Source organism: Festucalex cinctus, chromosome 2 (genome assembly GCF_051991245.1).
Source record: "Festucalex cinctus isolate MCC-2025b chromosome 2, RoL_Fcin_1.0, whole genome shotgun sequence".
NCBI classification, from domain to species: domain Eukaryota; kingdom Metazoa; phylum Chordata; class Actinopteri; order Syngnathiformes; family Syngnathidae; genus Festucalex; species Festucalex cinctus.
Window position 1 is genome coordinate 28,637,089 of NC_135412.1, and position 20,310 is coordinate 28,657,398.

The window sequence follows — 20,310 nt, forward strand, 5'->3', positions numbered from 1 at the left end:
GATATCAAGGATCTAAAATGACGAGAGCAGCAACATATCAAAACATTTCAGCAGAAAACAAACTTTATTTAGCAAATTATAATTTGTAGTACAAACTACATCATGATGACATTTGTTTAGCTGAGTCATGTATACACTGTGATGAATGGTGGATAGGGTTGACATCGGCAAATCGGAAACAGGACTTTTTTTTACCGTAGGATTGCTGTTGGTAATTTCATTGAAATTGTTGTAAATATAGATGAATGTTGGAGCAGAGATTGTCACCACATGTCCTAGCAATCAAATTTCTGAACAGGACCAAATTAGCTTCACACAATCTATTCGTCATCATCGGAGCTTTCAATGACTTTCCTCATCCACCTGCTCATCCTGTAAACATGCGTGAAGAATCCGTACTTCCCATCACGGTCGCAGCCTTCACCCCACGACACGATGCCAATCTGGTACCAGCGGTTTTCTGCCGGATGCTGCAACAACAATGAGACTTTCAAATTAATCTCTGTGAAATAATAGAGTTGATAGATGACATGTTCCTCCTTTCACCTTCATCACAAAGGGTCCACCGCTGTCTCCCTCGCAGGCGTCACCTCGCTCTGAGTCTTCAGGCTTATATCCTAAAAAGGGATCAGCGTAATTTAAGCGTGAAAAAAAAAAAAAGCTGGAGTAGAACAAACAAATAGTACCGGCGCAGAACATGTTGTCAGTGATCCTGATGGAAGTGGAGCTTCTGCAGGTGTTTTGATCTGCGATGGGCAAATGGATTTGCTGAAGAACAGACGGTAAAGCTCTCGCAGACGGGCTCCAGGCTTCCTTTAAATTCCCCCAGCCGGTCACTCGACCTTTGAATCCTGCGTTCATCAGCCTGTTGGCAATCGAAAATGTCAGTCCACAGTAGTGGTCCCCAACCACTTTGGACCAGGCTGCACGGATTAAAAAAATAAAATAAAAAATAGAAAACTTATGTACTTCCGGTTAACTGATTGGCTGACGCTTAAAAATACTTTATTTTGAAAAGTGACCGGATTCTCTCTGTTAAGATGACGGATTCTTGACAATTCAAGATGCTAATTGTCTCAGTCACGTAGCACTGATGCTAAAGCGACAAGTTAGCAAAATTAGTAAGAAACAGACATAGGCTACAGTATTTGGCATGTCAAGGTGCTAATTATCTCAGTCATGTAGCCCTGATGCTAAAGTAACAAGTTAGCAAAATGAGTTAAAAACAGACGTACAGTATTTGGACCAAAAAAAAAAAGTCTTATAGCAGCACCACCGCCTCATTGTCTTCTACCATGGGAAGGAAAACGGCCTGACAAACTACAGTATTCAAGTGTCAAACTTTGGCTCACATTTTGGCCACCCTCTTGTTGGGGAGGCAAATGGGATGGATCTGGTCGGTGAAAATAATCGGCCGCCTCATGTGCAGTAGGGCGATGTCTCTGTTCAGATTCACCCTCCAGTCGTACTTCGGGTGGACGATGATTTTGTCGATGGCCACGATTTTCTCAATGTGGCGTTCAAACCTGGGGAAGAAAAGATCTGTGACGTGTCGCCCGCAAATGGTTGCCTGTGGTGCATGCAAGGGAAGGTTTTGTCTTACGTGGCCCTGTTGTGTTTTCCAAGGCGCACCAAGATGTCATTGGTGGTGAAGTTCTTGTTCCAAGGTGGGTATAGGACGCAGTGAGCGGCCGTGAGGATCCACTGGTCGCTGATGAGGCTGGCGCCGCACAGTAGCTCCTGAGGGCTTCGTTTGTACAGCATCACCTGCCTGAAGGACAGATCCAATTGACTTTACCTCAGGACCAGGGTGTATTTACGGGCACAAGTAAACCCAATTATGGGGATTTGAAGGTTTTTGAAGATTTTTTATCAACTAAAAAGCGTGAATTTGAGAAGATTCTCCTTTCTACCGAGCCAGATAGTCCTTAAAATCCTTTGTGGGGATTATTGTCATACCCAAATGTACAAGTCATACTCTGACCGAGATGTGACTTAACTCATTCAATGCCATTGACGGTTATAGACGTCAAAAATCCATTTTTCTAAAGAACGGTCACGAAGTCCAGCTTATGTGCTTCCAGCCACTGACCATACCAAGCCTTGTTTGGTAATGTATGCAACAGGATGTGATAGTCAAGTTTCTACGGTAATTCAAGTGTTCTTACCATGGCGCAGAGGACACCTCGGCGTCTGTGCCCCCAACAATGCGCTGTTGTTGGTATGATTCCAGCAGCTGCTTCTCATTGGCATCCTCCTTGTGCTGCTTTTCGAATAGGGGCCGCTCTCCACACACTGCAACACAGCCATTGTCCCGCCAGATATGAACTAACCTCATATTGCAGCCGGCCTATAAGAGGAGGAAGGTCTTACCAATCTCCCCTTGCCCAAATGTCCGAGGGTTAAAAAATGCCTTCCTAGCAGGTCCTTGGACAGAGCGCTCACGGCCGTCAGACTCCGGCGGCGACTCATAGTTAATCAGCTCTTCTTCTGCATGTGGAAAGACACGCCTGTCACAGCGCCCGTTGGCGTGTTGGTACTGATTGAAGTGGCATCACCGGCGTCATATTTACCACACAGCTGGAGGTCGCAGTAATCCATTGTCACATTCCCGGATATCCGAACATAGCACCATGGGCCCTCTGGGTCGCTGTCTGGGTTACGACACTTGTTGCCCTCCAGACTGACTTCAGGTAAGAAGTCCTTGCCCTGGCTCAGCTTCTTGACTTCCGGCAGGGACCATTGCAAGCAGGTGTGGCCCCGTAGGGTGACGGCCAGGTCGCCAGTGTAGTCTATGCCATTTTCCAGAAAACAGTCACTCGACTTTTTTGGTGCAGGGGCCTCAGTGGGGGGAACAAAGGTTTGACCTTGAAGAAAGAAACGATACATGATACAGCATCTGTAACGCTTTGGAACTCTCAAGCAGAGGTGTCCAAATATTTCTTGCTGCACAAAGTCATCTTGAGTTAGTTCTTAACAAGACTTGCCACATATTGGAACCCTGCAGGCCTCCTTCTGCACCAGTGGGTCCTGGGTGAAACACCAGGGTCCTTCATCTCGTCCGTCTGGGTTCCGACAGTAGTTCTCCTTTAGGATGCTGCCCGGTTCTGAAGCATTGAATTCCCTGCGGAGAGACGTAGTTTCTTAAATACATGCCACCATTTGTGTTTGCGTGCCTCCCTGATACCTTATTATGGGATGCGGGAAGCCCTGACTCCATCTTTGACAGCGTCTACCAGATTTAGTGATGTGGACGTTTCCTTCATAGTTGAGTCCTTTGCCGGAAACACATCGACCTAAGCACAAAAAAACAGACACACTGAAGTAAGTATGTTTAGATCACATTAACCATGCTTCCTTAATTTTCAGCTTACCTGATATACAATCTTTGACCAAGTCGATGTTGGACTGTGTTCGTACCAGTGTTGCTCCCTTGCAGTCTGTAGAGGGACACATTTGCAGAGTTTGTGTGTTTGTGAGAGTTCAGCTGTTTTGGACTTTGTTCGTGTTTGATTAAACTTATCGACGAGTCAAAGAACTTGAATTGAATGTAACTTGTTCCTGTTCTTCATGGTGTTTTTGAGAACGTAGGACAACCCAGCTAAAGTAGATGCTAAATGCTACAGTGTACTACTACTCACCCAGATATTTCTTCCAAAAGTCTTCCTGAAAAAAGAATCCCAAATTGTAGTTACATTCGGAGTAGCGCTCATAGTCACCAAGTCAAAATGAGTGTACTCGTACCGTTTTGTCTGGCTGTTCGAACACTTCTCTGGCCTCTTCATGGTCACAGATTTCCTCCACACATTCTCTTTCCAAGTTCCCTGAGTACAACAATGAAACACGGACCCACGTCGACTGGGTTTGTTTTGTTTTGTTTTTTTTATCTTAGGGAGCAGGTTGTTTACCTGGTTTCACCTCCTCGAACAGCTGGTTGGCTCGTCGCATTCGGATTAGAACCTCTGAAGCTTGTTCGCTGTCAAGAAAAACTACACAAACAAATTTCAATGAGGAGTGCTACTTTGCTCACTTGGTCTTGAGTCAGGGTTCATGAAATCAATTTCTGGCGTACGTGATGTTCTCAAAGCATTCTGACATTTTCACTTCACTACTGGTCCCAAAGAATGTACAAGGATCAAATACCATGTTCTGTCAGACAGCCTTGCAGCAGGAACAGAAGTAGAACAGCCGCTGGGCCCACCATGATCTATACGTCCACGCAGAATGTCCAAAACAAATCCAGTAGAATTCTGGTAAGTCTCTTTGTAGACTCCGCGTCATCTGGTGGGCGGGAGTATTGACTACAAGGTCAAAGTGTAATTTCGTTTGATGAGGCACACTTTTTTTTACTCTTACATTTAGCTTATCCTGCTCCTTACACCAGGTGTAATATTATTATTCATGTGTTATTTAAATGCCTGCTTGTGTTCTGCTTAGCTGGATAAGTTGTCTGGATCTGGAAACATTAATCTGAATGTGATTTGATTCTCTGGATATGCTGTATAGTGGGATTTGTAGATGTGCATTCAGACGATCAAGAAATGTATATGCTAAGCTGACAGACATTTTACTTAATGATCTTCAACCTGCTGCCCACATTCTGATATCACAGTGACCATTTTGCACTTATGCGAGTTCTTTAAATGTGCCAGCAGTATGCAAGCTCAGCTTTGGAAGCATTTCTTCTGTTCCCATCTTCCATTTCCTAGGAAGTTGCCGGGTACATAATCTAGAAAATTTATAAAGATTGGTGATAATAAGAGATAAAGTTGTGGGTCTGTAGTCTCTCTTGAACCTTCAAAACGTTATCTGGAGTGTCCCATCAGCACACGTAAGAGCAAATATTGACGGAAAGAGGCGATTATACTGAGAGCAAAAGGCTGGACTTCACTGCATTGACGTGGTTTATGTGAGCGCTCAAAACCACAAAATAAGTACATCTCCCAGCATGAACATTTGGCCTATGGCTCCAAGACCCAAGATGATAGAGGAACCTCTTAAGTGACTCAGGATTTACTATATATCCAGAAGCATTGTGAAATAATTACCCTCGTAGCCAGGAGATTGTGGTTCTAATATTCCTCTTGCAACCCCAATAATATGGTTCTTGGGTTAGTTGAAGACTTCACTTTAATGTCCTTATAGATGTGAATGGTTATGTTGACCTGTAGGAAATCCAGGGGTACTCTGTCAGTTATCATGAGCCAATTTAGCCTCTTTTTTTTTTCTTTTTTTTGGTTGTATTTTGTTACTGAGTTCAGCAAATTAGGTAGCGGGCACCTGTTTTGATAGCATAAAAGTCAAGCTTGTAGTGATTAGAACATAATTCACCCACGGAACCTTGGGATGAAGGAGGAGTTGGATGGGATGAAAGGATGAAAGGATAAAAGAACAAAATGTTGGTAGGTCTGTGAGCCTCGCGCAGAGTCAGTGGTTGTTGCTGTTAAACGCTGAGAAGCTGATGTCAATAAATCGCCGGTCTTTGGCTCCGGACTTCAACACTCTGCCTCCGACTCCCGTCACTACTCGCTACATTGGTGACCCCGACATCCACCTCGTTGACGTTTCCGAGGTTGAGAATTTGATCGAATTGAGCAACATGGCGAACTCCACTGGTCTCAAGTTACCGGAGTTTTGGGAGTCGGCCGCGGCGACGTGGTTTGTACAAGCTGAAGCTCAGTTTGCCATCCGGGGAATTACGGACGATTCCACGCGCTACTACCACGTCGTGTCCGCCCTCGGGAGCTCCACGGCGGCCAGAGCCGTGAGTTTTATCACCTCTCCCCCGGCACGGGATAGGTACGCGGGGCTCAAAGCGTACCTCCTTAACACCTTTCGGACTGTTCGAGTTTCGGACTGTTCGAGTTTCTCAGGATGCCATTCGGCCTTAAAAACGCGGCCCAGTCTTTTCAGCGTCTCATGGACTCTATTCTCCGGGACATGCCGTTCCTCTTCGTCTACTTGGATGACATCCTAGTGGCCAGCTCCTCCATCGGAGAACACCTTTCACACCTGCGGCAGCTTTTCTCCAAGCTCAGCCAGGCTGGATTGATTATTAACCGAGCTAAATGTGTCTTTGGTGTGCCCTCCAACCAATTCCTCGGCCACCTCATCAACGAGGACGGCGCCACCCCGCTCCCGGCAAAAGTGGAAGCTGTTGCCGCTTTTCCTCGACCCCAGACGGCCCAGAGTCTCCGGTAGTTCCTCGGGATGGTGACTTTTTACCACAGGTTCATCCGCCACGCTGCCCATGTGATGCACCCGCTTTACGACGCACTTAAGGGTGTGGCTCCTAACCGTGCGGTCGACTGGACCGATGTGAGAGTCAAGGCTTTTGAAGAGACGAAAGCTGCGCTGTCCCGAGCGGCCTTGTTGGCCCACCCGCGCTTGGATGCACCGATCGCCCTCACTACTGACGCATCCGATTTTGCCGTCGGGGCTGTTTTGGAGCAGCGCGTCGAAGGTGCGTGGCAGCCGCTCGCCTTTTTCAGCCGCCGGTTAGTCCCTCGGGAGCGCAAGTACAGCACGTTCGACAGGGAGCTCCTTGCTGTCTGGCTGGCGATCCGCCACTTCCGCTTCATCCTGGAGGGCCGTGAGTTCACGGTCTTCGTCGATCACAAGCCCCTCACCTTCTCCATGTCGAAGTTGTCCGAGCCGTGGTCCGCGCGACAACAGCGCCAGCTATCGTTCATATCCGAATACACCACGGACATCCGACATATCGCTGGCAAGGACAACGTGGTCGCAGATTGTCTGTCCAGGGCAACACCGTCAACACGGTACAGCTGGGCCTCGACTTTTCCCGGATGGCGGCCGACCAGGCTTCCGACCGTGACACCAAGTCGCTTCGGGGCTCCGACACCGGGTTGCAAGTTCAACCGGCTCATGTTGACCTGGCCGGACCCTTGGACGTGCCCCGCGCCCCCCGCCGCGGACGCCCCCCTGGGCGGCGCCTTGTGGACCGTGTGGGGTCCCTTCCAGTTGTTCCTGCAAGTTGGCGCGCGGGACTGTTCTGGTGTTTCTGCGCATTAAAACTTCAGAGGACAATATGCCAACGCGCTCCCACAAACGATTTGCATGAATTTCTGTATTTTTAGATGATTTAAGTCTTCGCGTCTCATTCCGTTGTGTTCATTTTGCTGACTGCTGCGTTCAGGTGTAGGCTATTATGTGCACAGGGTCGTCATACGAAAACATTTTTATATATCAAAACAAACTGTTGTCAATAAATCAAACGAAAACCATATGCAGGCGCGGATGACAGTTTCCTCACCAAACTGAGGCTGAATGCACATTATAATGACTTGCACACGAACTGCCCACTAGGTGACACAATTGTCATTTCTAATTAGTGTAAAAGGCAACATTCTAATCAAACAACAAAATATTGGCTCCAGCGATACCCATTATGTATGATAGTTGTCTACATGACAGAAAATTGTCTAGATTTAATTGAGCAGATTTTGCAGGCTGTGATAGAATTTGCCAGTTGGAACACCATTGCTTAATTTTGAAAGAAACATTTGAGAAGACTCGAAAAAAATGAGCTTTATTGTTGAATTCAAAATGAAAACCGATGCAGGACGATGAAACACATTTTATGTACAAACTACAATACACGTTGCCAGTTTGCTAAAAGTACAAAAACATCAAGTGACAAAAACTACACAACCTACGTCTCAAAAGATTCCAAACTACGATGGCTGGAGCAAGTCAGCAATTTAAGTTGCATTTTTTTTTACACTTAAAAACGTTATTCTGCACATTCAGCATGTGTCCACCGCAGACAGAATTCACATTGCACCTTAAAATAAGAAGAAAAAACACACATGAGTGAAGCCCCAAAATGGTTTTTGAATAAGTGTAGTACAAGCATGTAACTGCCACTGTGCCATAATAATAACGCACAGTGATCCACGACGCTAACTGCAGAACAAAACTTACTCTCTGAATAAAATACTTTCACTATATAAAATAATTACAAAACGAAGTAAAATGCAGTTCTAAATAATCAGTTATTGCATACTTTTACTTACTTGTCAGTCGAGGTATGCTGCTCCGACGAGTTCGACAGCGTGATGATGTAATTGCCTACTGCGCATGCGTAGCGCGTGCGCAGATGTGTGAGGTATGCTACTTCGACGGGTATGCTGGTTTGTCAGAACACCGGACTTCAACACTCTGCCTCCGACTCCCGTCACTACTCGCTACAAGCTAACACTTTGCTAACGCTTGGTTTAAAAAACATCATGCAGGTCAATATTTTTTCTTTTTCTATTTTTCAGAATATTTTTTAATGACAGAAAAAAACACGTTAAAAAAAAAGATTCCAAAAAGACCACACAAAAAAAAAAATCAATAGCAGGGGAAAAAAAAATAATAATATTTTTTTAAAATGTTACCCCCCCTTCTTGTGCTGACAACTGTTATCTTGGAACCGAAGGGAAATTGATGCTCTCTAACAAGCGGATTATCTTTTCTAATGGATGGTGAACCCTGCTTTCACCACCTGCCATCATAAGCTCCAGACGGCAGACACGTCTGTCGCCTTGTTTGTTTTTGTAGGTGTTTCCATCGTCCAGATGGGGGCGACATCATACTTTTAAATTCGTTTGAAAACAGTTGTTTCTGACAGTAGAGGAGAAGAAGTCAAAGCTTGTCAACAATGGCGACAGAGTTTCGGATGGAGTTGCTCCCTTCGGACCCGTTGCTGCACATATTGTCCTTCCTTGACTTTAGAGACTTGATCCAGTAAGTATGTGATACCGAACCGTTCTTAGTGCTCCCGCACATACGACTCGTCTGTGACGTTTGTTGCCGAAAACAAGTAAAGTGGCTGCATGGCGCTAAGACGGCTAACAACAACAGTTAGCATTTTGCTAGCCAAGTAATTGAAACAACAACGACAATAGTTGGAACAGTAGACACGGAACAGACGACAAAGTGCTAAATGTTGTAAAGTTAGTTAAAAATAAAGGGCGAACATTGAGTTTGATTACTTTAGCCACCTACATTATAGCTACCTATCAAGAGCTTACGAAAGTATACACTATTTGTGTTGAAATAGATGCTTATATAAACGTTTCACCTGGAGTAAGAAAGTGCTGACCAAAATCAGATTTTAGGAGAAGTGGTATACAAAATCGAGTGCATTTTTTGGAGTTGACAACAATGATGGGGAATGCCTTTCTTTTCCCAATCTAGAAAAGACGGTAGCCAAATGTAGCTAACTGCACACAACAAAACATGTTTACACAGACTCGAGCTAATTTGATATAGCCTACTACCGCTTGTTAGAATCAAATGTCCCTGAAAGTGGTCAAGGATATTCACAACAATCGGTGTGCTTTAAATTACTTTATTAAACAAAGAATCCACGTGAGAATCATATACAATCTTCCATGTCCCACAACTGACGGCCAGTCAGTAAACACGCAGACTGGCTAAAATAGGGGTGTGAATTGCCTAGTACCTGACAATTCGATTCGTATCACGATTCACAGGTCACTATTCGATTCGATACCGATTAATCCCGATACGAATTTATAAGTCAATTGTTGCGATTTTTTTCATTCAAATTTAGAAAATACTAATCAGTAAGCTTGTAGAGTGTAAGATTTATATGAAAATGTATTATTTATTTATCTGAAATTTCAGTCTTATAGAGGTTGTAATCTGTTTCATGTTTGAACAGCATTAAAATAAAATATTAAGGCTTAATGTTCCGTTCATATAACATTCTTCCATGCTCAAGGTGTGAATCCTTAAAAAAAAAAAAAAAAAAATTTGATTCTGCCGATTATTGAATCGATTCGAGAATCGCGCGATGTAGTATCACGATATATCGCCGAATCGATTTTTTTTTTAACACCCCTAGGCTAAAAGGTAGCCACTTAACAGCCAGCCTAACCTGAGCCGACAACAGCCAACTCTCCACTCTTATTTGCTGATGCACTTGTCACTCATCAGGCCAGGCTCTACCTTTTCAAGCCACATACACTCAAAGAGATACTGCAATGTAGAATGTGAGCATGGGCAAAAATAATACCGACACCTTATTTGCACTTATTGTATTGTGTGTTGGTATGGTTGTTTAATAATGTAGCATCAATTTGTGTCTAATTAGTAATAATCGAAAGAACACTTGATTCTAAAAATATTCGACACTGCAGCTATACAGAACTGTCTCAGAACATTAGAATATTGTGATAAAGTCCTTTATTTTCTGTAATGCAATAAAAAAAAAAAAGTCATACATTCTGGAGTCACTTGGAAACACTTGCAGGTTATTCAAGTTAATTAGACGATTCAAGTGATTAGTTGAATAGTCTACTAGTATACTTTTTCATGATATTCTAATATTTTGAGATATATTTGAGTTTTGTTTAAGCTGTAAGCCATAATCAGAAATTTTAAAATAATAAAAGGCTTGCAATATTTCAGTTGGTTTGTAATGAATCCAGAATGTGTGACATTTTTGTTTTTTTAAATTGCATTACAGAAAATAAAGGACTTTATCACAATATTCTAATTTTCTGAGACAGTCCTGTATTCGGAAGCAAACAAAGTACAGATATCTGAAAATATTGCTGAAGTACAAATTAACCATGATGTCAATATTTATATACCACTGCCTCCTATTGAAACAAATGCAATTGTATTTAATTTATAATGAATGTGTTTGTGTATATGCTTGGTTTGCAGCGTCAGTTCCACCAATAGGAGGCTGAATGAGTTGTCCAAACACAATCCTTTGTGGAGGTCGTTGTGCTCTAAACACTGGCTGATCACAGAGTAAGTCACTCATGGTTGTATGACTGGGCGATGCCGCCTTTAAATGAAATCTCAATTTATTTTCCACAAAAATTCACTTTAAAGTTACTTTTTTTCCCCTGCATCCTACAAGGACAAAAGAAATGCATGTGACAGTCAAAACAAGTTTTCATTTTTTCAAATGTTTTTTCCTCTTTCTGTGATTTACTTTTCTTGATACTGAACAAGCTGCTGTTGTTTAATTTTGCTTTGATGTTTAGTGACGAGCGGCTGCATAGTGGCCAGTCGTGGTTCACAGTCTTCAAGGAGTACTACGCGGACCTGGGCCGCTACATCCAGCACTACTCTGTGCTGAAGAGAGCCTGGGAACAGCTCACCAGTTTCCTGCGGCAAAGATGTCCACGCATGATCGCGTCCCTTAAAGGTGATGTCACGAGAGGATCTCATCGCAGCCTCTTGTCTTGTTTCCTAATGTTTGGTTTCCGTCCATTTGGGTGTCCAGAAGGCACTACGGAGGCCGAGCTGGCCAGCATCGAGGCTCAGATCGGCTGCCGCCTACCGGACGACTATCGATGCTCGTACCGCATCCACAATGGCCAGATGCTCGTCATCCCTGGGTCAGTATGTCGGCGCCTGTCTGTGCGTGTCTCCGCATGCGTGTCCTCATGCATTTGCATCCACGTGCAGGCTGATGGGTAGCATGTCGCTGTCCAATCACTATCGCTCGGAGGTGTTGCTGGACGTGGAAACGGCGGCGGGGGGGTTCCAGCAGAGGAAGGGGATGAGACGCTGCCTCCCGCTCACCTTCTGCTTCCACACGGGCCTCAGCCAATACATGGCCTTGGAGCACACGGAAGGCCGCCACATGTTTGAGAGCTTCTACCCCTGCCCGGTTTGTACACGGCATGCCAGAAGAACGCTCCGGGGGTGTCACCTCACTGATGCTTGCGTGATTTTCACTTTCTTTCTTCCAGGATCAGACAGCTCAGGATCCCTCAGCTGTAGACATGTTCATCACAGGTGGGTTTATTGCTGTGCTTGCTAACATGTTGACATGGGGTTTTGTAAAAAATGTAGAAACATGTTTGTGTTTAGGTTCTTCCTTTTTGGAGTGGTTCACCACCTATGTCAACAACGTGGTTACGGGAGAGTACCCCATCATCCGAGACCAGATCTTCAGGTATAAGATTTCATGCTTATTTGCAGGTTTTGCGGTCTGAGCAAAAAATTATTGACCCCAATACTCCCCAAAAAAGCTTTTGAATTGCCTGTATTACGGTTTTGCAGACTATAAATATACTTAAACCCAAAACACTTGATATATGATATTCTTTTTTCCCCCAAATTTATTATCAGCACCTTCTGTATTTAAGATGTGCCACAAATAGAGAGGAGAGGAGGCACAGTTTTGTCCCTCATTTGGACGTGGTTGAATGCAGCGATACGCAATCTGTGAGACCATTTGAGTATTATGACTACAGATTCTCTCAAGTGATACGTTCAAGAATTACTGGCCAAGTACAATTCAGTTCATTTGTGTAAGTGTTTAACGTTTAAGTTTAATACATGTCTAATTAATATTTATAAAGTAACAAAGAAATAATTGATCTGAATAATTGGGTGCGAAGGGTTATGCGTCTGTGTGCCCTGCGATTGGTTGGCGACCAGTTCAGGCTGTTACCCTGCCTCTCGACCATTGAGAGCTGGGATAGGCTCCAGCATGCCCGTGACCCTCGTGGGTGAAGTGGTTTGGAAAATGGCTGGATAATTAATGCTCTCTTTTTATTTTTGTGTGTACGATGATTCAATTATTTAATTAAAAAATGATTTATTTTATTATTGTATTTTTGTTTTGTTAGTTAGAATAATCAACTTGCAATTATTTAACAAGAAATGAAATGTAAAATAATTCAAGCTTATTTTTATTCTTTATTTTCTTTTAATTAAATTGAATTAAACAGTTATTAAATTAAAATATGTATTTAGTAAAACTTATTTACAATTCATCAACTAAACAAATGTTTAATAAAAATAAATAAAACAAATTTTTATTAGCCACTTTAAGAAATATATAGCTAAATTTTATTTATGATAAATTGATCAACCATTTAATTAGTATTGTAATTAAATATAAATTTTTATCAATTGATTCTTGCTTTTAAATAACTATTTAAATCTGCTTCTTAATGTATAATTAATTAACTTGAGCTTTAATTTAATTAACTTAGCAAATTTTAAATTCAGTGTAGTAACTAGTTACTTTAAAAGGAGTAATTGCATTGTTTCCAAGGTAGCTGTAGCAATCCTGTTAAGGATTGCGTTCAAAAGACGCACTGCAAAAGGAGCAAGAATTTTTTATTTTTTTTTTATTCTTTATGTGGAAGTTGATACAAGTTGATGCTGGGGGGGAAAAATGAAAAAAATATTAAAATGTGTTTCTTAAAGTTATTTATTAAATTTAAATTAAATGTAATACTTCTTTTTATTAAGATTTATTTATTAAAACTTGGATTTACATAAAAAAAAAAACTATATAATCTAAAAGACGGATACTTAAAACTCCATGCTGTAGTGTGGCTTGACTGTAATTCAATTAGGAGACCACCAGCACCCAATTGTGATGTCACTTCCTGCAGGTACGTGCACGATAAAAGCTGCGTGACCACCACCGGGGATATCACCGTTTCCGTTTCCACTTCCTTCCTGCCCGAGCTGTCCTCCGTCCACCCGCCGCACTTTTTCTTCACTTATCGCATCAGGTAGCATTTACCCGCTTCCGTTCGCCGGCCTCGGCACCGCTAACGAGCCAAATGTGCCGTCCAGGATCGAGATGGCGAGCGGCGCGCCGCCCGAGGTGGCCTGCCAGCTGGACAGCCGCTACTGGAAAATCACCACGTCCGACGGCAACGTGGAGGAGGTGCAAGGCCCCGGCGTGGTCGGTACGCTGCTTGTTTTGCAGGACTCGCCACCGGATTGACTGATTGGATAAGATGAGCGATAAAGTGCGCGTTTGTGTGAGAGCAGGAGAGTTCCCGGTGATGACGCCAGGAAAAGTTCACGAGTATGCCAGTTGCACAACCTTCTCCACGCCTTCAGAGTACATGGAGGGACACTACACCTTCCACAGACTTGGTAACTAATTTCAAGGATGTTGTACCTCTCACATGCACTACTGAAATGCTCTCACATGTTAATAAAACACTCAGAGTTCACATTTTTTTGACTGATTGAAATTGTTCATTTATGTGAACTACTTATATGTCTCACACACACTACTGAAATTAACTTTATATGCACATGTGCAACAGATACGCTCTCATACACACTGCTGAAACGTTTTCACTCGCAGAATGAAATGTTATCTCACACTCGTAAAACACTCTCACACAGTATTTTGGGCTCACACTTACAACTGAAATGTCCAAGTCATATACACTTCTGAAACAGTTTTACAAACAGAAATGCTCTCACACACTGCTCAAATGCTATATATATACGGAAACTCTCATACATGTTTCGCTCACATGGACTACTGGAACACCATTATTTTGTACTCACACAAATAAAACACGAACACTACTGAAACACATTAGTTTTTTCCTCACACAACTGAAACAGTCTAACACACTGCTGAAATACTCGCACTAATGAATTGGTTTTCACTCACAAATTAAACACTCACCCAATTCATTCAAAACCTTCTCATGAGTAATACTGAAATACACTACTGAATTGTATTTCACCCACACACAAACTACTGAAATGCTCTCACACAGTACTCACCCACACTCATGTTACTGAAGCACTCGTAATTTTTTTCCCCACTCACACTACTAAAACGCTCTCATACGCCCACATCTAGTGAAACACACGACATTTATTTTTTTTCACATTCATAACTGAAACATTCTCACTCAAACATTTAATTGTTTTTTACTAACAAACACACTACTGAACACTCTCACACTACTGAAATACTTGCACTAATGAATTGGGTTTCACTCACAAATTAAACATTCTCACAGTCACACAAATAAAATGCTCTCACAAGACTCACGCCCTCACATTACTGACGCATTCTCATACATTTTTTTTTCACCCATACTAATCTAATAGCTCTCATACGCTAAAGTACTAGTGAAGCACGCTCACACTACTGAAACATACATGACATTTCCTTTTCTCACATGTACAACTGAAAGACTCACTCTCACAATGAATTGTTTTTTACTCACACACACCCACACCCACACACTACTGAAACACTTTCAGACATGTTTTTTTCTTCACGCACCTGAAACACTCACACGCACTAATTAATTAGGTTTTTCTCACAAAACACACCAACAAGCACACACTCACAAACACTACTGAAATATTCTCATGCTTAATACTGAAACAAATTACTGACACAGACAAGCACACACGACTGAAACACTCACAAAACTACAGAAATGCTCTCATACAGTGTTCATGCACTTAAATGCTCTCATAATTCTTACACTCTCATGCATTTTTTTCCACTCATACTAATGAAACGCTCTCATCACTACTCATTCTAGTGAAGCAGTCACACTACTGAAACACACATTTCTTCTTTTCACATACACAACCGAAACAATCTCACTCACACACGCGACTGAAATGCTCTCATACACACTACTGAAAGGCTCTCTCACACTACCGAATGTTTTTGTTTACACACAAATAGCATACTTGCTAACGTTCAATCAAAATGCTATCGTTACTGTTTTTTTAATTTTTTTTTATTTGATTAGATCAACAGCCCTTCTATGTGCTTGCCGTTGAGTCCGTTATTTTTATTAGTGATTATTATTATTATGTTTGTGTATTTTCCTTTCTTTTTTCAGACAACAAGGAAGTGTTCAACGTGGCAATTCCTCGCTTCCAGATGGTGTGTCCGCCATTCCGAGAGCCCACGTTGCGGACGGTGAGTTGACAGGAAGTGACCCAGAGACAGGAAATTGATCATTCACAAAAGTGGTCGGTCCCCTCCCTCGATTCAGGATTCCAGCGATTACATGTCAGACATCAACGGCCACGACGGGAGCAACTGCGGTGACGGAGATCAAGACAACTATAACCGTCTGAGGGCAATCGACATGGCTGCCCTGGAGGGAGCGTGGTGCCCCCGACACATCTGATGTTTGCGGCGAGACGAAGCCGTGCAAACCAGGCGGATGACAGTCGGTCTTTTTTTTTTTTTTTTTTGATTGGTGGTGGGAAGCTATTTGGGACGTTGTGGCCTCGCAACTTGTCTCGTCTGCGCAACACAACGGCGCTTGTTTAGCTTTGTAAGGATTTGGAGGTGAGGCCTCACTTATGAACTCTTCGGCTGCCAGCAGCCAGAACAGAATTCCTCTGTAGCTGGTATATTAATTTTTTGGGGGGAGAGGGGGAGGGCTTTAGTTTGATATTAGTCTTTTATTGCAGATTGGGGTTATTGTAAACAGTGTGGTTTTAGTTTCAAGTCGCAGAACAAATATTGGACTCGATCACTTCCTGTGGTGGCTTAAAAGGTCATGTCGTCGCTTTTAGTTTTGTTAGCGAGAAGAACAGTGAGATCATTGCAGATTTCTTGCAGTTTCTATGGTAAAGTGACATCGCTTTGATGTGATTACAGGCTTTGGTTTTTGTTTGTGATAATGTGAAAATAAATCATATCTTCATCGCTGCTTCACTTCAACACTCCTGCCAGCCCGGCGATATTTGATCCGACTTGACACACTCGCAAGACGCATTCATTTCCAGACATCAATCACAAGGAGGAAAATGAAAGTACAAAAGAACTGGTGAGTAAACATCAGTGCTCACAGTTGATTTTTAAAAGTTCAGTTCTGAAGTTCAAGGTTTGAATCCAGACTTCTTGGCTTGCAAGTGCATCGGTAATATGGAATCCTCCCACAGGAATGCAGTAACAGTCATGGGCTCTCAAAATTTGACGTAGGTCTGAATGGTCATCTATATGTGCCCAATGACTGGGAAGTGACCAGTCCAGGTCTTAGCACAGCGCTCACCCAAAGTCCAGCTAGAGGAGAACCAGCTCACCCGTGCCCGTAATGAAGATTTGTACGAAAGTGGATGAATGGACAGATTGGCTGTGTCATTAAAAAAAGAAAAAATGTTGAAATTGTCTAAGGATCTATTACCAAGTATTTAGTAATTGGATAAATTAGTACAAGAAATACACAAAAAAAATGTTTTATTTACAAAAAAAAATCAATCATTTACTTGGAAATGGACATTAAATGTTAATTTTTTAACACTGTGCTCTGATTACTGTATTGACTGAACGTTTAAAGAGTAGATTTCAATATTTTTTTCATAGTATACAAATCAACTTTCAATTTGAAAAAAAAAAGTAATTTTAATGATTAAAAATAATTTTTAGGATAAATTCTAATTAATCAGAAATTTCACTATAAATTGCTTATTTTACGATATTGTAAAACAATCATTGACTAATCACATGTAATTAAAAACTTTTTTTTCCAACTTTTTTTTACTTTGACAAACGCAAACAATTGCAAATACAAAATGATTAAATACATTCAGACAGTGTATGGGCTTGATGGAAGAACGGAACGGGCCGCATGTACAGTACTTTTTCATCCCCGTGTTAGAAAAACATGAGTTCGTCTTCATCCTCGGCCTCTTCAATCAGCCTCCGCGCTCTTTTCCTCCCCGCTCTCGTCTCCTTTGTCTCCTCCTTGACCACCACCGGCTCTCTCCCCTCCTCATCCAACACCAAGCACAATCCCGCTTCTCCTTCCTCGCGGGCGGTGCATCGGCTGCAGTGCCTCCGGAAGCCGGAGAGGAATTGCGACCTGAAGCAGCAGAAGGGGCAAGCGTAGCGTCCCGGCCGGTGGTTCCTTCGGATGTGCTGCCTGAGCCGGCTGGGCAGGAAGAACGTGCACTTGCAGTCTTTGCAGCTGTACGGACGCGGCACGTCGTGGCTACGCACCACGTGACTGATGGTAAAACCTGCACGGTAAACACAGCGAGGTTCCGGTATATATTAAATCAATATTAATATTCCTCAAAAATTGTATGCTTCAAAAAGTCGAAAAATAAAATGTTTTAAAACATTAAAATTGTATATATAAACATTTTTCATTGAAACGTATGCACGACAATCTGATTAATGCTTACACAATAAAAAGTAAGCTCCTGAGTCTTCTTCGCCTGAAGACTTCCGTACAATTCCCCGCCACTCTTATGAGGCCCGCCCCCTCGTGGCCCGCCAAGTAATTGCTCAATAAGTAGTGAACAATGGAGCCGTTATAGCGGCTGTATATTAACTACAAATATCGCAATACCTGCGTTAGGCGTATTGATAATCTAACGGGAGACAAAGTATCATGATTTATCGGGATATCGATATATCGTCACACTCCTAGTGACAAGTTGTGTTCCCATAAAATGGCAACTAGTTGGTGGGATGCTAGTCTGCTTCCTGACAACTGTTGAGGGAAAGGCATCGACCCTTGAGGTATTAAAATGAATCAGTATAATAAAATGGGGAAAAAAAAACCCATAAAATACCCCCCCCCCCCCATTTGAAAATCAAAACAACAAATGACGTACACACTCTGAGCCCTCACCTTTCATTTTGTTCTTCCAGCCGCATATGATGCAGACGTAGCGATTGGAAGAAAAGCGGACCACTTTGGCCGTCGCCTCCATTTCCTCTTTCAGAAGGTCGCCGCTGAGCGGATCGTCGTCCTCTTCGTCGGCGCCACTGCTCGGGAGGCGTTTGGGCGTAAAGGTGGAGGTTGAAGCGGGGTCGTCTTGCCTGATCCTCTGAGAGGCGAACTCTCTGGGGATGTTGTGTTTTCGCACCACGTGGGTAATGGCCGAACCTTTCAGCTTGTTTTTCCACCAGCCGCAGATAAGGCAGTGGTAAATGTCGCCGTCGAAAACTAACACGCAATTGTCCACGTCGCTGATCATCATCTCGGAGGTGGCGTCTTCATCCTTCACCTCCTTCGGGCTCTGCGGAGCTGCGTCATCCTCCTCATTGGCGCCCTTCATATCCTTGTCTATTTCATTTATGTCCCCATCTTCTTCCTTTACTTCCCCATCTACTTCCTTTAATTCCTTGTCTTCTTCCTTTACTTCCCCATCTACTTCCTCGTCAACTTCCTTTAATTCCTCATCAACTTCCTTTACTTCCTCATCTAGTTCTTTTAATTCCTTGTCTAGTTCCTTTAATTCCTCGTCCAGTTCCTTTAATTCCTTGTCTAGTTCATTTAAATTCTCGTGTACTTCCTTTACTTCCTTCACGTCCTCGCTTACTTCCATCATTTCCTCAACTGCTTCTTTCACTTCTTCATCCACCTCCTTCACGTCCTCGTCTATTTCCTTTACTTTCTCGTCTGCTTCCTTCTCCAACTTTTCGCTCCCGTTGTCCTCCACGCCGGCTCCTTCCGCCGCCGTCGTCTCGTCCAAGCAGTGTTTGGAGATGATGTGCTGGTACAGTTTGTTAAAGTCGCGGCTGGTGAAGAAGCACTCGGCGCAGTGGAACAACCGGGCGCCACTCTGGTACATCACGATGTTGCCGAGGCGACCCATGGCCACGCCGTCCAAGTAGGTGGGATGGGCCGAGGCGATGTGGGACAGCTGGAAGGCGTGACTTTTGGCGAAATTGCCGCAGAGGGGGCACTGGAGGTGGGTGGCCACGCCGCTGCCCGCATCCCCTCGGATCGGTTTGACGACTGACATGACTGCATGGTGGCACACAGACACACAGAAAGCTGTTTGTGCATTTATTACACATGAGTTTGAATGTGATCGGTTGATTCTAAACAGAGCCCCATTCACAGTAATGAAAGGGTGTGCACACTTGTGCAACCACATTATCTCATAGTTTGTATTTACATTCCTTATATGTGTATATATATATATATATATATATATATATATATATATATATATATATGGCTGAAAGCGTGAGCAGCTTAATCTTATTTGTTTCATTCTTCTATCAGTATCTCACCAAAAACATGAGACTTGGAAAGAGGGGGAGGAAAAAAAGACCCTCAAATATTAAGAATAATTGCAGAATTACCTTTAAAGTCTACTTCCGGGTCGAATCTCGCTTTGTTGTCTCAAGCAGAACATGTTTATTGCATTATTAATCTATCACACTGTAAATATTAAGTAATGCACTTATTTGCTTGGTTACAGCAGTTTCCTTCCAAAACATGATGCGGCTAACAGCAAACTTGCTTGCTTGTTCTTTTACGTCTACGTTTTTAGGCTTCACTTCAACCGGCTGTGCTGGACAATCGATTTGACAGTACATATAGCAGAATATCTACACAAAACGAATGGAAATGTAATTTTTCCACAAAACATAATGCGTACTCACCGCTTTAGCTACGCGCTGTTTAGCTACGCACTGGAGTGACGTCGATACACTTTGAGCTTGACCAATCGCAGCGTCTCTTTGATTTGACTTTGGCCAATCACAACTCAATTCCTTAGCGCGCTCTCGTTACCTATCGCGAGAAG

General features: G+C 42.9%; 3 protein-coding genes and 1 long non-coding RNA gene across 7 annotated transcripts; 1 reads left to right on the forward strand and 3 right to left on the reverse strand.

Annotated features, from left to right (window-relative positions):
• Positions 1–45: 45 nt before the first annotated feature.
• On the reverse strand, positions 46–4,281 carry f2 (coagulation factor II (thrombin)). Its single transcript, XM_077514263.1, has 15 exons — positions 4,144–4,281; positions 3,909–3,989; positions 3,745–3,824; positions 3,642–3,666; positions 3,375–3,440; positions 3,188–3,296; positions 2,988–3,124; positions 2,574–2,867; positions 2,374–2,490; positions 2,169–2,295; positions 1,604–1,771; positions 1,353–1,526; positions 687–865; positions 547–617; positions 46–470 (listed from the first exon to the last, which is right to left on the reverse strand). Exons 1-15 carry the CDS (start codon positions 4,202–4,204, stop codon positions 321–323), a joined length of 1,839 nt encoding a protein of 612 aa, XP_077370389.1. The 5' UTR covers positions 4,205–4,281; the 3' UTR covers positions 46–320.
• Positions 4,282–7,528: 3,247 nt separating this feature from the next.
• LOC144014415 (uncharacterized) lies at positions 7,529–8,319 on the reverse strand. The gene is made up of 2 exons (XR_013282460.1): positions 8,037–8,319; positions 7,529–7,804 (listed from the first exon to the last, which is right to left on the reverse strand). It is a non-coding gene; the product is annotated as an uncharacterized LOC144014415 (long non-coding RNA).
• Positions 8,143–16,468, forward strand: fbxo3 (F-box protein 3). Of its 3 annotated transcripts, XM_077514265.1 has the most exons (13): positions 8,146–8,255; positions 8,639–8,751; positions 10,705–10,794; positions 11,034–11,197; positions 11,276–11,390; positions 11,461–11,665; positions 11,748–11,793; positions 11,869–11,953; positions 13,410–13,532; positions 13,597–13,712; positions 13,798–13,905; positions 15,645–15,724; positions 15,801–16,468. In XM_077514265.1, the coding sequence occupies exons 1-13, from the start codon at positions 8,148–8,150 to the stop codon at positions 15,936–15,938; spliced, it is 1,491 nt and encodes a 496-aa protein (XP_077370391.1). In that variant the 5' UTR covers positions 8,146–8,147; the 3' UTR covers positions 15,939–16,468. The 3 variants fall into 3 exon arrangements, 2 of the variants coding, with proteins under 2 accessions (XP_077370392.1, XP_077370391.1); XR_013282459.1 differs by lacking the exon at positions 15,801–16,468 and having other exon boundaries at positions 8,143–8,255; positions 13,597–13,708; XM_077514266.1 differs by having other exon boundaries at positions 8,145–8,751.
• LOC144014414 (uncharacterized) lies at positions 16,362–20,229 on the reverse strand. Of its 2 annotated transcripts, none has more exons than XM_077514267.1 (3): positions 20,168–20,229; positions 18,399–19,520; positions 16,362–17,778 (listed from the first exon to the last, which is right to left on the reverse strand). In XM_077514267.1, the coding sequence occupies exons 2-3, from the start codon at positions 19,516–19,518 to the stop codon at positions 17,414–17,416; spliced, it is 1,485 nt and encodes a 494-aa protein (XP_077370393.1). In that variant the 5' UTR covers positions 19,519–19,520; positions 20,168–20,229; the 3' UTR covers positions 16,362–17,413. The 2 variants fall into 2 exon arrangements, with proteins under 2 accessions (XP_077370393.1, XP_077370394.1); XM_077514268.1 differs by lacking the exon at positions 20,168–20,229 and adding an exon at positions 19,865–20,160.
• Positions 20,230–20,310: the final 81 nt, after the last annotated feature.

What these genes read in the sequence shown, in the direction of transcription:
- LOC144014414 (XM_077514267.1), bottom strand. Translation starts at nt 19,518, where the DNA reads ATGTCAGTCGTCAAACCGATCCGAGGGGATGCGGGCAGCGGCGTGGCC. An exon ending in CTGGAAGAACAAAATGAAAG is followed by an intron (nt 17,779 to 18,398) that starts GTGAGGGCTCAG and finishes TTTACCGTGCAG; the next exon opens with GTTTTACCATCAGTCACGTG.
- f2 (XM_077514263.1), bottom strand. Translation starts at nt 4,204, where the DNA reads ATGGTGGGCCCAGCGGCTGTTCTACTTCTGTTCCTGCTGCAAGGCTGT. An exon ending in TTCCCGCATCCCATAATAAG is followed by an intron (nt 3,125 to 3,187) that starts GTATCAGGGAGG and finishes GTCTCTCCGCAG; the next exon opens with GGAATTCAATGCTTCAGAAC. An exon ending in GAGGTGTCCTCTGCGCCATG is followed by an intron (nt 1,772 to 2,168) that starts GTAAGAACACTT and finishes TCTGTCCTTCAG; the next exon opens with GCAGGTGATGCTGTACAAAC.
- fbxo3 (XM_077514265.1), top strand. Translation starts at nt 8,148, where the DNA reads ATGCTGGTTTGTCAGAACACCGGACTTCAACACTCTGCCTCCGACTCC. An exon ending in CATGATCGCGTCCCTTAAAG is followed by an intron (nt 11,198 to 11,275) that starts GTGATGTCACGA and finishes TTGGGTGTCCAG; the next exon opens with AAGGCACTACGGAGGCCGAG. An exon ending in GCAAGGCCCCGGCGTGGTCG is followed by an intron (nt 13,713 to 13,797) that starts GTACGCTGCTTG and finishes GTGTGAGAGCAG; the next exon opens with GAGAGTTCCCGGTGATGACG.